The following is a 15,884-nucleotide window of genomic DNA, read 5'->3' as shown; positions in this document are numbered from 1 at the left end:
CAAGTCTGAGGTACAGACTAACATCCTGAACATGCCCTTCAACGGAGAACAACGTTTTAGGATGCCAGTCGACGGAAAGTTAACTCAACTCAAAAAGGACAATGAAACTGCAAAGTCCATGGGATCACTGCAGTAATAAAACAACCTGCAAACAAAAAGCCAAGCAACAAGTCACACTCTGCAAAATAACTTTCACTCTTGATACTAGAGGCACAGGAACTGCTCAACAAGGAGGCAATAGAGATAGTACCATGCAAGGAAAGAAACAAGGGAGTTTATTCCAACTACTTCCTTGTACCAAAGGTAGACAAAAAGGTCTATCTTGGACCTAAGATTCTTAAACAAGTTCATAAGGGCACAAAGATTCAAAATGAAGTCTCTGCAAGAAATAATACCCCAGTAACAGGAAGGGGATTACATGGCAACTATAGATTTAAAGGATGCGTACTTACACATCCCCTTCAACAAACAACACAAACGCTCCTTAAGGTTTGTGATCAGCAAGACTCACTACCAGTTCACAGTGCTCGCATTCGGGTTCAAAAAGGGTGTTTACAAAATGCCTAGCAGCATTAGCAGTGCACCTAAAGAGGCAGGGAATACATGTATACCCCTACCTCGGCGACTGGCTCGTGAAAGCAAGCTCCTACAGCCAGTGCAAACAAAACATCCAGCAGGTGATACACTAAGTCAACTAGGTTTTTCAATCCATTGGGGAAAGTCGGCAATAGAACCAGAACAGGTGAAGATATTCTTAGGGGCAGAGATCAACACCATACAAAGCAAGGTGTTCCCCAGCACAAAGAGGATTTTGGCAATACTGAAGGAAACACTTCTGTACTGCAAGGGGCAAGTACTGACAGTGAGGACCGTGAGCAAACTAAGAGGGAATGATGGCGTTATGCAAACACCTGATCCCAAATATTCGACTCCACATGAGACCATTCCGGGAATGGATACAGCAGCAATTCTCAAAGGCAACAGGGAGTTGGGAAGATCTAGTGGTTGTCACACACACGCAGTGCATCAGGAAATAGCGTGGTGGAACAAGGAAAACATACCACAGGGAAAACCATTCACACAACCAACAGTGGCCATCACAACAGACGCATCCCAACTGGGGTGGGGCGCGCACATGAACAAACTCAAGGTGAGGGGGTTATGGTCGCAGCAGGATGCGGTCAAGCACATCAACTACCTAGATCTAATAACTGTGTTCCTAGCCTTAAACGCCTTTCAGAAGGAGCTTTACGAACAACAAAACCACCATGTTCTACATCAACAAACAAGGAGGAACACAATCAGTAGCACTATCCAGGCTAGCACAGGAAATATGGACATGGGCCATTCCACTAAAAATAGACCTACTAGCCATACATGTCCCAGGGAAGGACAATGTGGAAGCAGACCGACTCAGCAGGCAGAAGTCAGCATCCCGCAAATGGGAGATCAACCAACAGGAAATACAGAAAGTGTTCCGGAAGTGGGGTACACTGCAAATAGACCTATTTGCAGCACACCAAAATGCTAAATGCCAACACTTTGCATCCAGACAACCAGACCATCGGTCACAAGGGAATGCGCTATGGATAAGTTGGTCAAATACATTTGCATACGCTTTTCCCCTGATACCACTGATACACAGGTTACTCAGCAAATGCAGGATCAGCAACATGTCGCTAACACTAATAGCACCGCAGTGGGCCAGACAATCCTGGTTCTCACAAATGGTGGAAATGGCGCAAAAACACCAGCACACAGATTCCCAAAAAGAAGGGACCTGTTAACAATGCATAACGGAAAGGTGCTACACCCAGAACCAGAGAGCCTCAGCCTAGCGGCATGGCTCCTGAAGACCTAGAGTTTGCACACCTCAAACTACCCGCAAGCACAATGCCAGTGCTCAGGGAGGCAAGAAGACCTACCACAAGAAAGTGCTCTGTAGCAAAGTGGAAAATATTCTCCGAATGGTGCATTAGAGAGAAACTGCAAAGGAAAATCACAAGGAAATCAACAGTACTAAAATACTTAACGCAGCTACTACAAAGTAAACTAAGCTACACATCCCGAAGGGTGCACTAAGCGGCGATAGTGGCTTACACAAGAGGAGAAACAGGGAAAAGTTTCTTCACCTCCAAAGTTGTAAAAAGATTTCTAGAAGGAGCAAAGAGAATCGCACCTCCATGCAGAATGCTAGCACCAGCATGGAACCTCAACGTAGTGCTAACTCAATTGATGAAGGCACCATTTGACCCTATTCACAAGGCTACACAGCACACGCTCATGCTTAAGACCGCCTTCTTTGTGGCTATCACATCACTACGAAGAGTAAGTGAGCTGCAAGCGCTAACACTTCAAGAGCCCTACCTGCAAATTCACAATGATAGGATTGTAATGAGAACAGACCCACACTTCATGCCAAAGGTGGTGTCTCGATTCCACATCAACAAAACAATCCAAATACCTAGTCTTTTCCAAAAGCCAACCACAAGCACAAAAAGGGTGCTACACACACTGGAAGCAAGGAGGGCTATAATGCACTACATAGAAAGGACAAAGGAGTGCAGAAAGACAAAGCAGTTCTTTGTTTCCTTTGCCAGCAGTTTTTTGGGACGGCCAGTTACCAAAAATACCATTGCACGGTGGATTGCGCAAACCATACAACTATGCCAGAAGCAAGCAGGACAACTGTTACAAGGAGCAGCTCATTCTCGCCCAACAAGGAAGAAAGGAGCAGCAATTGCGTTTCTAGCTAACACACCAATTCAAGACATTTGCCAAGCTGCAACATGGTCTTCAGTGCACACGTTCACTAAGCACTACTGTGTAGATATCCAAATGAACAAAGAAGCGCAAGTGGGACAGAAGGTCTTACAACACATATTCAGTAACCAGACCTCATCTTCCACCCAAACACCACAATAAATACAAACCGCTACAAAGTCTATGCACAGCATAGTGAATCCTGAAAGATTCACTCTGCAAATCGTATAGCTTCTTATCTGTAAGTGTAGTTTTGCAGTTTGAAGATTTTCTGGATTCACTAGCGAACCCTCCCTCCTCCGCCAGAAAGATGAGACAGGAGCAAAGGTGTTTAAAACTGTAGAAAGACTTTAAAAGATAAAAGGAAAAACACAAGAGTAACACAAGACAAGAAAAAAGAATCCGAAGATGGCGACCAAAGGTGGGAGCTTCCGGAGGAAGCGCATCAACGTCACGAAGGACACCAAACCAAATGGTGCTATGTCAACGCCCACCTGGGCCACGAAAAAGAAAAAAAAAAAAGATTACAATTCCAGACCCAATTACTAGATAGCAGAATAATGCACGGCATAGTGAATCCAGAAAGTCTTCAAGCTGCAAAACTACACCGACCGGTAAGAAACTATACTTTCCTGACTCCAAACTAGAAAGACTTATGTTTGCTATTCTATACATTTGAGCATCCTCATAATGGTGTACGATTTGTGCTTCCATTGGATGTTTTCTCATTCTGCATCAGGCTCAGGTCCCAGCAGTATGTGGTACTGTGAATAATATTAGCTTCTACTTGTGTCTGCCTTTTGGTACTTCTATGGAAAATATTTTATAGAAAAGCAGATATTGTATTGTTTGCTAAACAATATGATGCAAATGTTCTAACTACTACCTTAGATGCTCGTATTATGATCTAAAATTCATATTTGTTTACTAAAGTTCTTTGAGATTTTAAATGACTGGTCTCTGGAACTGGGGAATACCAGCAAGTCACTGTCGTTCTGTGTGAAACATTTAGCCTGACTGGTAATAAGTGGGACACACTAGGACATTCTTAGATTCTGTTTACAATAGATTTGATGTGTACAGTATGTTTGATATCTGTATGCGTTTTTTGCTGTTTTGTGGGCTTTAGTGTTCTTACATTTGGTTTGTGCTTCTGCAGCTTAGTGCCGTACATGGTATCCAGTCAGCCTTTGATGAAGCCATGTCCTACTGCCGGTACCACCCTTCCAAAGGGTACTGGTGGCACTTCAAAGATCAGGAAGAACGAGGTATGTTTCCAGATAAGCTGTTAGCAATGGTGTCTCTTACTCAGAAATGACCCATATCGCATGAAAGTTTTTTTTTTTGTGCCCAGCCTGAGCTTGCGGAATTGCTGTCTTGTGGCATTTGCCACAACAAACAACTAAGCATGAACATCCAAAAATTGAAAGAAAAACAATGACATTTGCTATTTACAGTTTAGTGACCCAACTATAACTTGCACCCTTGGCATGCACTGCTTATGATGTCATGCATTACATAACATGTTAAATTACATCAGTGATAACATCACTGTTTACATCTCAAATGACATCTCTGATGACATCACTGATTAAATCATTGTTGACGTCATCGATGACACTGCTATTCATGTTACTCCGTAAACCCTTACAAAAAAAAGAAAGTTGGTTGTAAAGGGCTTTAAGTCATGTACAGTATAGAATTACTGTTAGTACACATGTGGCCAAGCTGTACTGTGTTTTCAGCGGCCAAAAATGTTTTTGGTTTTTAAAAAACATTTTAACCTATTGTTTCCACTGGGACCCCCCACATGGGCATGGGGGGTCGGTCGGTGTGTGGTCATCCTGCCTTAAGTGTCCTTTTGCACTTTTTTCAGGGCTCTGGGAGCAAGTGTCTGAGTCCTATAATGGCAGTCACAACATTTTCTCCAGACTGATTCACACCAAATCTCAAAAGCAGGCTTTCTGAGTAAAGTTCTCACTTTGTGCCAAATTTGAAGCTATTCCATTGAGTTGTTTTTTTCTGTATCTGAGAGCAAACTTTCTAGTGGAAATTAAAATGGCAAACCTCACTTTTGGAACACATCCCTTTTCTTGGCCCACGCTTGATGGGCCAGCACAAAACGAAACGGTTATGAGGAGCGTCTATTCGGCAAAAGAGAAAGAAAATATTGGTGCCGATGGTGGGTCTTACCTTAATAGAGAAGTGGTCCCGAATTAATACATATTTGTGTCATGCTGACCCGATAGCAATGTGCAAAACGGAACATGCTTCCAAACGGAGGGAGTAGAAATAGGACCGGCTCAAAATGGAATGCAGAGCATGCTTACAAACAGTCCCTACTTCTGCTTAAAAAAGTTCAACCGTTATTGATGCCACATGCATTTAAGAACTCATTGGTGCTAACCCTGCCTCAATGTCTAAAATAGTATTATTTATTATCTGCTAAAAACCTCAAATAGCTTTTTTCCTTTTACTTGTTTTCCTAAAAGAGAGTATACCAGCTGGTTAATCATAAAAGTCAGGTTGCCTTTTGTATGCGCCAAGGCACAGGTTCAATAGTATGGGGATGATCTTTGAATAGATTAATGAATTGTTACTGTGTCAATGGCAATTTACAGCTTGTGATGGCTTTCCTCTTAGAACTGAGCAAGTAGCAGATTTTCTGTATTGCTTTACTGAATACTTTAACTGTAGAAACACTCATACTTTACGAGGAGGCACAGCCCTGGTGTAATGCTTCCATTGCCATGTTTTTGCTACTGCAATTTGAGGCCTCAGCTTGTAAGATTGCTGTAAACTGTCCGCATCCATCTATGCATTCATCTTCCCTGTCATTCAGTAACCATCCTCCTGGCATCCATCCATGCACTTCCCAGCAATGCCCTTTCTCACTTCTTCGTCTACCCGTGCACTCAATCAATCCTTCTTCTGTCCATGTGCTCAATCATTCCTCCACCCATTTTCACACAGTGACACACAGACTTCACAATTAAAGAAGTAGTTCTATCATTATGAAATAGCCAGATGTAATGGCTTTGCTGATCGTCAGAACCCCTTTCAGAGGTACACAGGACAAGCAGGGGTTACTGGGCCCAACCATGTGGTTTGGGGCCTTTTACTATTGATGACCCGGGGCCCAATCTAGTATGGATTCTGAGCAACTGGGCCAAGTGCCCCTTCAGTACTTGACTCTCTTGGTTAGTGTGGTCTGAGCAGTCCAAAGTTCCCTCTCAGATGTTAATACTGGAGAGTGAACACAGGCTTACAACTCCAAATGTGGGTAGCAGCATCAATAAATCATTGCCACGCCCAATACTCACCTTATAGGAAAAAGGTGTTTTATTTTCTACTGCTACCAACAAAGAGGAGAGTAATACAAATTAACAAACAATTTCTCAGAGCCAAACCCCTTTCAGGCCAGGGCTCTAGTGTTTCTCTGGCGATTCCCTGTCCCACTCCAGCGATAGTGGGTTTTCCTCATTCACTATTTGTAGCTTTCTTGGTATTTCCCACCTGCTGGCTAAGTCTCAAAAGTCCACTTTAACTCTACTGAAAAGTCAATGGTGTTCCAGCGCTACCGTGCTTAAGTAGCAGCATGTTCCTCAGAGGCTGACAGGCTTGGAATCAGTCTTACCCGCACCAGCAGGCGTGGAGTGTCTGAATTTCTTGAGTATGCCCCGTCCGCATGTGCTCAAAGCAGCTAAATTCAGGTGAGTCTGCTGCATGCAGCCCAGGTAACTGCACTCAGCGGATGCAGAGTCCCTTATGCATGGTTGCGCACCTGAAGCAACCAGATGCTTTTTATGGCTCCTCCTGCTGGGTAAGTGCCCGGTTTGGCTCTTGGTAAAGGGTGGTTGCGTTGATCCTTTGCCTGGTCCCTCATCTGGGATATAGTGCGCATTTGCTCCCATGGCAGCCTCACTTTTCCAGTGGGGCATTGCAGTTCAGTTTGCGGTTCTCGTTGCTCCCAGTGACACCCACGCGCAGCATATACGTGGTCACCGCATCTCACAGTACATGGGATACAGGCCGGTCGGCTAGGGGAAATCTTAGTCAGCGGCCCCTCTTAGGTTCACGTCCAGCTACAGTTCTTACATGGCAGTCTTTTTCACTGCACCACTACCAGCATATGGGGTTGCCCACTCGGCACTACGCACTGGCTTCGGCTAGTTCGGCTCAGTGTGGCACATGGCTCACTTTGCAGCGGCCCTCCCCTAGCATACAGAGGTCCCCGACTCTGTCCTGCCCACTGGCAATGCCCCAATTAGTGCAGCCGCCATTTCATCACATCTCACAGAGGGAATCCACTCAACAGGGCTCCCGACTGGACCTACCCACTCCAACACGCTTCTCTTTTTCACAAGGCATACTAGTCTTGGCAAGCAAGCAGGCTATGGTACTCCAGGCTGCAGGACAGGTGGTATTGGATTCCCTGGGTGATGTTCCCTCATCGAGCATAGACTAGCAGGCCCTGACCCTTAGTCCTGGTCACAGGCAGAAGTCTTGCAGAGCTTCCCCTCCTGACAGAGTCTGTCTGATTGCTTGGCAGATGACCATTTTTGAGGTCTCAAACTCTCCTTTTTATAGTCCATTTCCAGACACCAAATGTGATTTAGGGTCTGAGTCTTTGAGGATTTTTGCTTCTTTTTAATTGTCCACTCCTCTGCCTCTTGTCCTCTTAAAAAGAAGTCTGTCAAAACAGGAGCAACTCCAAAGTTGATAGTCCCACAACACAGGCCATGGGAGTGACTAGAGGTCACAACTGGATGTCAGCCAAAGTGATATGTGCATCAAAATGTTAGCCCAAGGCCCCCAGCCCCACTCCTTATGATTCTCTGATCAGCCCCATCTCCGTCCTGAGATGTGCCCAGGCCCCTTCCTTGTGACCCTTCAGTAAATCAAAAAGCACCTTTGGAAGTGTAATGGGGAGGCCTAGCTCTGCCCTATCCAGCAATACACAAATCTGTCTGGAGGCGATCTCTCTAATTCCTCTTCGACTTTCACCATGCAGGCTTGGGTCTCCCAAAATAGAACCCAGGGCCCACCATTTATTGTACCATTCACAGTCCCACATACAGCCAGTGCATGTATGCAACTTACACATACTGCATAGCACTGTATCTTTCATGTACTGGACCTCTCATAGGCAAACCTACTCAACACATGCAATAACCATGCACTCACTGCTCAGTACTGCATTATCTCTGTATTGTACCTTTCCCAGGCATACAACACCCAGGGCAGATACACCACTCCTGTGCTGCACAGCATTTTACAACAAACCCATGTAGGCCAAGGGTGAACTAAGCACAGATTAGCAGGACTTAAAAATGAGTGAGCCTGTAGGCCTTACTCCAGTGCCACTGATTAACAAGCATTTGTAGTGAAAATTATCTTGCATTAACAAGAGTTTAAGCTATTGGCAACGCAATAACTTAAACTTTCGCAAATGCGAGACTTATTGCATTGCAAATTGTTACTAGCCTCCCATGCGGCACTTTCACATTTATGGAGTCCGCGCCCCTTTCTTTAGACATGCAGAGTCTAAAGAAAGGGACGTGTCCTACATTAAAGTGAAAAAAAGCATTGTTTTGTCAAGTTGACAAACTTGTTTTTGGGATAAAAGCACCCATGCTGCGGTTTCACTTTAATGTCAGCTGTGTACCTTTCTCTAGTCACGGTTTGTGTAAAGAAAGGGGTGCGACCTCCATAAATGTGAAAGCGCCACTTGAACGCTAGTACACTAAAATAGACAAATAAGCGTTGATGCTAAATGCGGACTGTGCTACTAAACGCGGCCGCTATAGTTAAAGCTGACCGCCATTAGTAAAAATTAAAATAAAAGCGCACGGCTGCTGCAAGGTAGTGTGTGGAATGGGGGATAAGCATTAAATAAAATAGTGCTCACCGACCTTTAAAGCAGAACATGTAACAACACCAGTAAAAGGACCAGTCATTATGGGAGGTAACAAATGCAGGCAAGAATAAACCAAGGAGGGACTAACAGCCAAATAACCACTCGGAAGCCAGCGTTTACGAAGGACAATGACACAAGCCAATTAAAAATATGGGTGGAGAGTGGACAAGGCTTCAAAGACATACTCCAATACTGCATGCCTTGGAGCAGCGCATGCGCTGCCCAGACTCGACCTAGAAAGGACCTGTTCACTTCTACTAATCACTACATGTTATGCTTCCACCACATCACTCATGCTGCTTAACTCCTGGTGAAGACGGTAGCCTCTCAACACTATGAGAGTAGCACTTTGGGCACCTCTCCCGGTCCAACACGGCCACAATCTGTGAGACATGTTTATGTCATGACATACTTGCATGATCCTTGTTTGCCTATGTCACCAACAATCAGCATTAAGGTTCCAGACACCAGTACAGTTGGGCACTGAGGGCAGGTGTGCATGTCCATTGCCATGTAGAGGACTTTTCTGTCCCAACAACAATGCTTGTTCTGTTAAGCAGGAAGAGTGCAAGCTGAAGTGTGGATGGCCCATGTAACCATCTTCACCACAAATTAATATTCAATATGGATTTTTTTAATGTCTAATTTTAGTTTCAGCCAAGGGAAACGTCTTCCTCTTTATTTTAGTACACCATATGCAACACTATGGCTAAGCATTGCAATAATTAGAATTCGCACAGGTCTTTGAAAGTTCATTCATTAGGACATAAACTCAACATATCTTTGTTCAGAGTGCGGCTCTAAATTGGTGGTCTTCTCACATGTGAAATGTTAAACATTGTGAGCATGTGTAAAAGGAGCAGTGGGATGCTGTGGAATGTTGTCTTAATTAATCTACCTAAAACCGGTATTCAACAGTGCTTTTAATTAGTTAAAAAACATTTGTACAATGTAAAATATTGCTAGGAAGCCAAACAATTTAAGGGTTCTTATAGAAGTTGAATCTCTAGAAGAAAAGTAAAAAAAATCCAAAATCCTTTATGTGGGATTTAAACTGTTTAGCTGACCAAGAAACGTTGCAAATATTCTCAGTTTTCCCTTTTAAAAGCACTTTTTGCTAAATATGTTGACCATGTGCTATTAGACAGCCTTGCGCGTGACTACCACTGCTGTAAAGCCTTTCACAACGTCATAGCCCTTTACTGTTTATCCATGTTGGTGAGTGCAGACAGTGTAACCAATCCAGATAATAAGGATTATGACATAAACCCACATAGGTGAAAAGAAATCCTTTAAGGTGATTTTTTTCCCCCACTTTTTCTGCTAATGAAAGTGTGCAGCACAGTACAGTTAGAACTGGGGCTAGAATTGGCAGATTATTATGTGATTTTCGTTGTCCATCTTAAACAGCTATTCTGTTTAATAGTACATTTCAGGTGAGAGCTGTTAGTCCTGCCTTCTAACACAAAATATGCTGATTTTCATAATTGTAATGAAAGACAAGCTCAAGTCCTCATTGCATCCAGGTGGTTTTGAAAATCTTAACAAATGATCACATTATTTTTGTTACTTAAACTCTTAGCAAAGGCAGAAGTGTGGTATGAAGCTCTATGTAAAAACAAGTTATTTCAGCATGGATTCTTAATGTAATGGAAAACCTATACAGTTTCAGAACCTTTCTATTTCCCTTCATATTTTTTATTCTGGTCACATTTAAACAGCACGTTGAAAGTCTTGATCCCACCATTACACTTTCAGTAAAAATATGTGGCCCGTGTTCACAGTAGAACAATGGAGAACTGTCTTAGCAAGTGACCTAGCCAGGGAACTCAGCACATTGAAAGTAAGTTCTTTTGAAATCTTGCTGGGATTCAAAAAAGTTAGGCCTGGTCTTTGATATAGAGTCTGCAGAAAATGAATCTAGCCTAATAGATTTTTTCATGGTGATAGTTAGCCAATTTTATTTTTCTTTAAAATAAAAAAAAAAACGGCAGTCTAACATTTTGTACTTGTAGAATTAGAAGAATTCAGATTTATATTCAGATTAGCCTTGCTCTATGTTGCCAAGGGATATGGCAAAATACCCTGATCTTTGCATGGAGGCTCACCCATTGGTGCACCGAAACATTCAATTTTCACTCATGAAACCCAAATTAAACTCTTGGGTAATTCAGGCAAATGAGCGGTTATTCTTTCCAGTCCTGTCCATGAACACCCTTGCTCTTTGTGCTTGCAAGGGCAATGCAAGGCATCAGAAATGTAGGCCTTGTATGTGCAAAGATTACTTCAAGAAGAAGCTCTGTCTACAATATTTGACTCAGGGAGGCTGTAGACCTTTATCTTACGATCATCATTTGGATTGTACTGCAATATATGCAATTAGATCTCTGACAAATGTTGACATCAGTTTTATGTTTGGTTGTTTTTCTTGGAACTTCATGGCAAACATGGGGGCATGCTCTGTTCTAATCTCTTATCTGATGAAATTGTATCAGATGGCCTTTTCATATACACACAAACAAGTAATTAAAGATGCAGAAGCGACCTACAGAAGAATGCAGATCTTCAAGAGAGGAAATATAGGTACAATAGAGGCTGAGTTCAAATAGGAGTACCACATAGCAAGGAGATTTGTTCTTGTCCAGTTTTCACCAGAACACTTGGGTCAGCAGTGGAATAAAAAGTTGAATAACTTTGTTTTGATTGCTTATGTTACATTGCTTGTGTTTTGTGCAGATAAAGCAAAACCCAAGTCCAAGAAAACAGAAGAAGCAAGCTCCTTCTTTCAGAGGCAACGAGTGGACTCCTTGCTCCTTGACCTCCGGCATAAGTTTCCTCCCAAGTTTGTGCAGGTAACCTCCATGTCAGCATGCATGAAAGTAGTGTGCTTGTGGATTGGCGCTGTTGGTGGATTTCTGGATGACCTCCAACCCAATCATCATCTACTGGGTACCCCTTTTAACGTTTATCTATTGGTGTCAGGGACATGGATCTGTAGGGCCTTACTGAGAAGTCAAACATCATTGTTTCTGGGACGTGCTTGGATGCCTGGTGGGGTTTCCAGAGTTGGCCATTTTACCTTAACTCACTTGAGGAGAATTTGAAAAACCTGAAACACTTGACTGATCCTATGAGCAACCTTTTAGAGCAAATTGGCTGACATTTATACCATATTACTGCCCTTACTTGAATATTTAATATACAATATTTTCAGTTGCTGTTTTTTAGTCCTCCACATAACCCTGTTACTAAATTTGAACAGGAATTACTTTTGCAATTGTTTTGCTTTCATGTTCATATCCCTATAAATATCTTAACACTGCTTGGAACTATGGGATTAAAAAAAAAACCAAGAAGCTTTTTTTATCCAAAAGTCAAGGGGGCAATCTTCTGTAAAGGAACCACGCTCTCACACGGTAAAGTTAGCAGAAATAGCAATGGTAATCGTAGTGTTCCTAGAACTATATGTTTGGTGTGTTTTTGGATAACCATAGCATGGTTCCCGAAGAAGCAAAGAGCTAAATAGGTTTATAAAGCATTGTTGAAGGCACCCAGGTTGCGCCGAGTTCAGCATTTTTTGCTAGCAGATTCTTATCATCTGCACATTAATTGATTGGTGGGGGCTACTAACTGGCCAAGTACCAGACTAATTTGCAGAGCATGCATTATTGCTAACTAGTTTGGAACTGAAATGTGGTCTTCTTCCTACTTCCTTCAACAATTACCAAATTGACAGGAGAATAAATAATACTGCTTCTTTCCTTTTAACAGAACAAAATGAATATCAAAATATACCTACAAAGGAAGTACAAAATGAAGTTCAAAATGATCACTGTAAAACCCGAAAGTCCTTCTTATGAATGTGTTACGTCTGTATAGTCATGTAATCTCACGCTGTCTCGCAATATCCCAATGGTGTACAGTTTGGTATACTTCATCATATCTGTAAATGCCCTTCTTTCAATACTAATAGCCCGGTTATCTACACGGCCACTCAGAATATGTGAGACAGTGGTGTTTCTCACATAATGATGTTGCACATGTGGCAAATTTTAACATTGTAGCTCATATTAAAATGTACTCAAATTACTAGGAATGAAATGAGTGTTACTCTTGACCCTTTGCAAAAGTTATCTGGTCACCTTATTCCTGTTTGTTGCTTTACAATGTCACTAAAGAGGTCAGAATTGTGTGTGTTTATGAACATATTTTGATTGATTGTAGGACACCAGCCTGGCAGACTGCTGCCCCACAAGAGCTAAAATGAATAGCGTAAAAATTGATTATTGACGCCAGTTCTAGTATACACCAGTGTTCTTAAAGCAGCATCCTCTTAGATAATATATGCTACATAGTATTCCCCTTGCCATAAATTATAGGTATATTGCACATCATGAGGAGTCCTTGAAAATATAGGCAGACCAGGCCGAAGAGCAGGTTCCCTTATAAGGTCATTGAACTTTGAGATGACTTGCAATATCCGTTAAACAAACTTTAGAGAGTGTTTTATTTCTAATAATACATGCTCACGCCCTCACCTTTCCCACAAACTGTTTATATCTTGGTATCTTGCTCTTTAATGTTTATTGCAGACAAAAAGAATAAAAGCAGTATCTGTACTGAAAACGTAAATACACGAAAAAGCAGTTAGTAATTTTTGGAAAAAGATATTTGAATTAAGCCTGGGCAGTGAACTCCGCTGAGTTATTCATGCTCCGCAAAGTGGAGTTCTTTTCTCGCTCGCCAACAGTAGGTTGGTGAGCACGAGCAAGGAAAATGCAATGCTAGACCACTTCCCTGCAAGATTTCTCAACCCGGGTGTTCGTGGATGGTCGCTACCACTCTTGTTAAAAAACCTTCTGTTTGTGCTTGAGGAAGCTGCAGGCCGAGTAAAACTTCTACCCAATTGGCAGAAAGAAGCAGTGCCCTCTTGCACGTTTGCTCTGATTTTACAGCATGGGACAAACACCTGGCACTAAAAATCAGTGTGCGTGCACCTTCTGAGAGGCAGCATTTGTTTTATTCTGGGTTACATTAACCTGATTCTGATACATTTTTCCAACAAATTACTAATTGCTTTTGGCATGCCTAAATTTGCACTGCAGATTCTACGTCTATTCTTCATGTCTGCAAACATCCTATGTCTTTCATATGAAAGGGCAACGCACCAAGATGTTTGTACGGGTGATATTATAGTGTAATCTAATGATTCAAGTAACCCCTGCCATACATTATAAAATTACAAATCACCTTTCATATAGAGGAACCAGGCCTTCGGTGGCATGCAATATCCTAAAAATATATTGCAATGTGTGCTTTATCCAATATATTACAGTTGAGCAAATATGTCATCTCTTTTTTGCAGGTGACTATAGACTTCACATGTAGTTTGTAATAGGGAAATTAGAGAAGAGATTTTGCACAGGGTTTGCAGGTTCCCATGATATGCCATGTCTGCTTCCAAATGCCCCTTGGTATAAACACTGGATGAAGAAGATAGAAGAGTTTGAAAGCAAATTATAATGAAAAGATTTAAAGGGGCTTCAATTCCAATTGGTTCTGCTGAGTGTAAGGTTGTGTATGCCACACACATATTTAACTGATGGCATAGATGGCTGTAATGATCAAATGGTGTTTTATATAAGACAAAATTGTGAACTGTTAATGAATAACATTTCGAATAGGTTCACTTGAATGTGTCCTTTCTTATGGAACCAAAAATATTTTCTAGAGAAATAGGGTCCTTTTCTTTTTTATTAAAGCCTGATTTGTGTTACATTTTCATGTTATCTAGGTCAAAATATCATACAATGTGCTTCAGAATAGTGCATGAGATGCCCTACAGTGTTGCATTTATGCCACGCAGTTCGATCAGCCATGTGCCACAATTTTGCCCTATAATGCCGTAGAATTACAAAGATCCTGCGTATTGCTGAAAGGACAATTTGTGTTGCCCTTTTTTATTAAACTTACTTTGACCCCAGTGAATCCTTGAATGATGCAGTGTCCCAGAAAGCTTCATGATTAATTGTTTGTTTTATGGAAGATGTAATGAATGCGAAAACAAGCAAGACTTTGCCTCTAAATGAATCTTTTATCCCTTTACATTTCAGCAAAAGACGGGGGAAAAACCCATTGCAGGCAAGTTAAATTTGTCTTCTCTTTTTAGCTATAAGTACAGTTACTTACTAGGCGTTCAATGACTAGAAGCATGTACCTATTTGATGGTTTAGAAACAAGAAAAGCAAAATATTTTCTAGCCTGGTACTGAATTGTTTTGATGAATGTCAGCCTTAATGGAAGCAATTTGCAGATATGTAAATGTGCACTGTGTTTTTTGGACAGTTGATCAAATAAAGAAGGAGCCAGAACAGGCTCCAGAAGCAATCAAGCAGGAAGAGAAGGAGGTCCCCAAGACAACCCAGCAGAGCAGTGGCCCGAAGGCTCCTCCGGAGAAGCGAATGAGAGTCCAGTGATGTCCAGATAGCGTTCTTTGTCCTTTCCTAGGGGCAGCTCAAAACAGCTACTTGGAACTGGTTCTCCTAACGTGAACAAAACTCCCTGACTACACCATAAGTGAATATGAAAGAAGGACTTCATTTTGTCTAATTGCCTTTTTTACCCTACACCTTTTTTTAAACGTAAAACGTGGAAAAAGGATTTTGCTAGAAGAATGGTGGTCAGTATTGTTGGGAGCATAGGATATTGTGGCTTTGTATTATTGAAGAATTATTATTGCAAAATAACTTTTCATTTTGTAAATATTCAAAAGATTTGCATTTTATTTAATTTGTATTTATAGGCATACTTAAGATGGTGCTGCTATGTATTCATCAGCATCAGGGGTATCCTCATGTAGGAAGCAATGAAGTAAGAGCACTGGCCAGAATTTTTAAAGTGCTGTTTCTTTGGTAAAACTCTTGGCTTCCTTTGTGTCAGTGCGTTTTCAGGCAGAACAAGGACTTTTTTAATATGTAAATATTTTCACTCATGTTAATTAATTTTGATATAGTATTTAGACTGTGGTTTGAAAGTAGTCCATTGGTTTGCAAGGAATGTTAAAAATATATTTTTTCAATATCTCTTTTCGCTTTAATGTCATGTATTTTTCACAAAAATTACTGTTCGTGGTAAAGATTATAAAGGGATATTAAATGTATGAGTGCCTTATAGATTCTTTCCATTTGTAGAAAAGATTCTG

General features: G+C 41.6%; 1 protein-coding gene across 1 annotated transcript in view; it reads left to right on the top strand.

Moving 5' to 3' along the window:
* The window catches only part of MED6 (mediator complex subunit 6), a 90,459-nt gene extending 74,617 nt beyond the window's left edge, over positions 1-15,842 (top strand). Inside the window, exons 5-8 of the mRNA XM_078659613.1 lie at positions 3,923-4,031; positions 11,420-11,535; positions 14,797-14,824; positions 15,029-15,842. Of these exons, the coding sequence (XP_078515739.1) occupies positions 3,923-4,031; positions 11,420-11,535; positions 14,797-14,824; positions 15,029-15,159 (384 nt within the window). The 3' untranslated portion in view covers positions 15,160-15,842. The remainder of the gene's footprint in view (positions 1-3,922; positions 4,032-11,419; positions 11,536-14,796; positions 14,825-15,028) is intronic.
* The last annotated feature ends 42 nt before the right edge of the window (positions 15,843-15,884 follow it).

Source organism: Lissotriton helveticus, chromosome 9 (genome assembly GCF_964261635.1).
Source record: "Lissotriton helveticus chromosome 9, aLisHel1.1, whole genome shotgun sequence".
NCBI lineage: Eukaryota > Metazoa > Chordata > Amphibia > Caudata > Salamandridae > Lissotriton > Lissotriton helveticus.
This window is presented reverse-complemented; position numbering and strand designations above follow the sequence as displayed.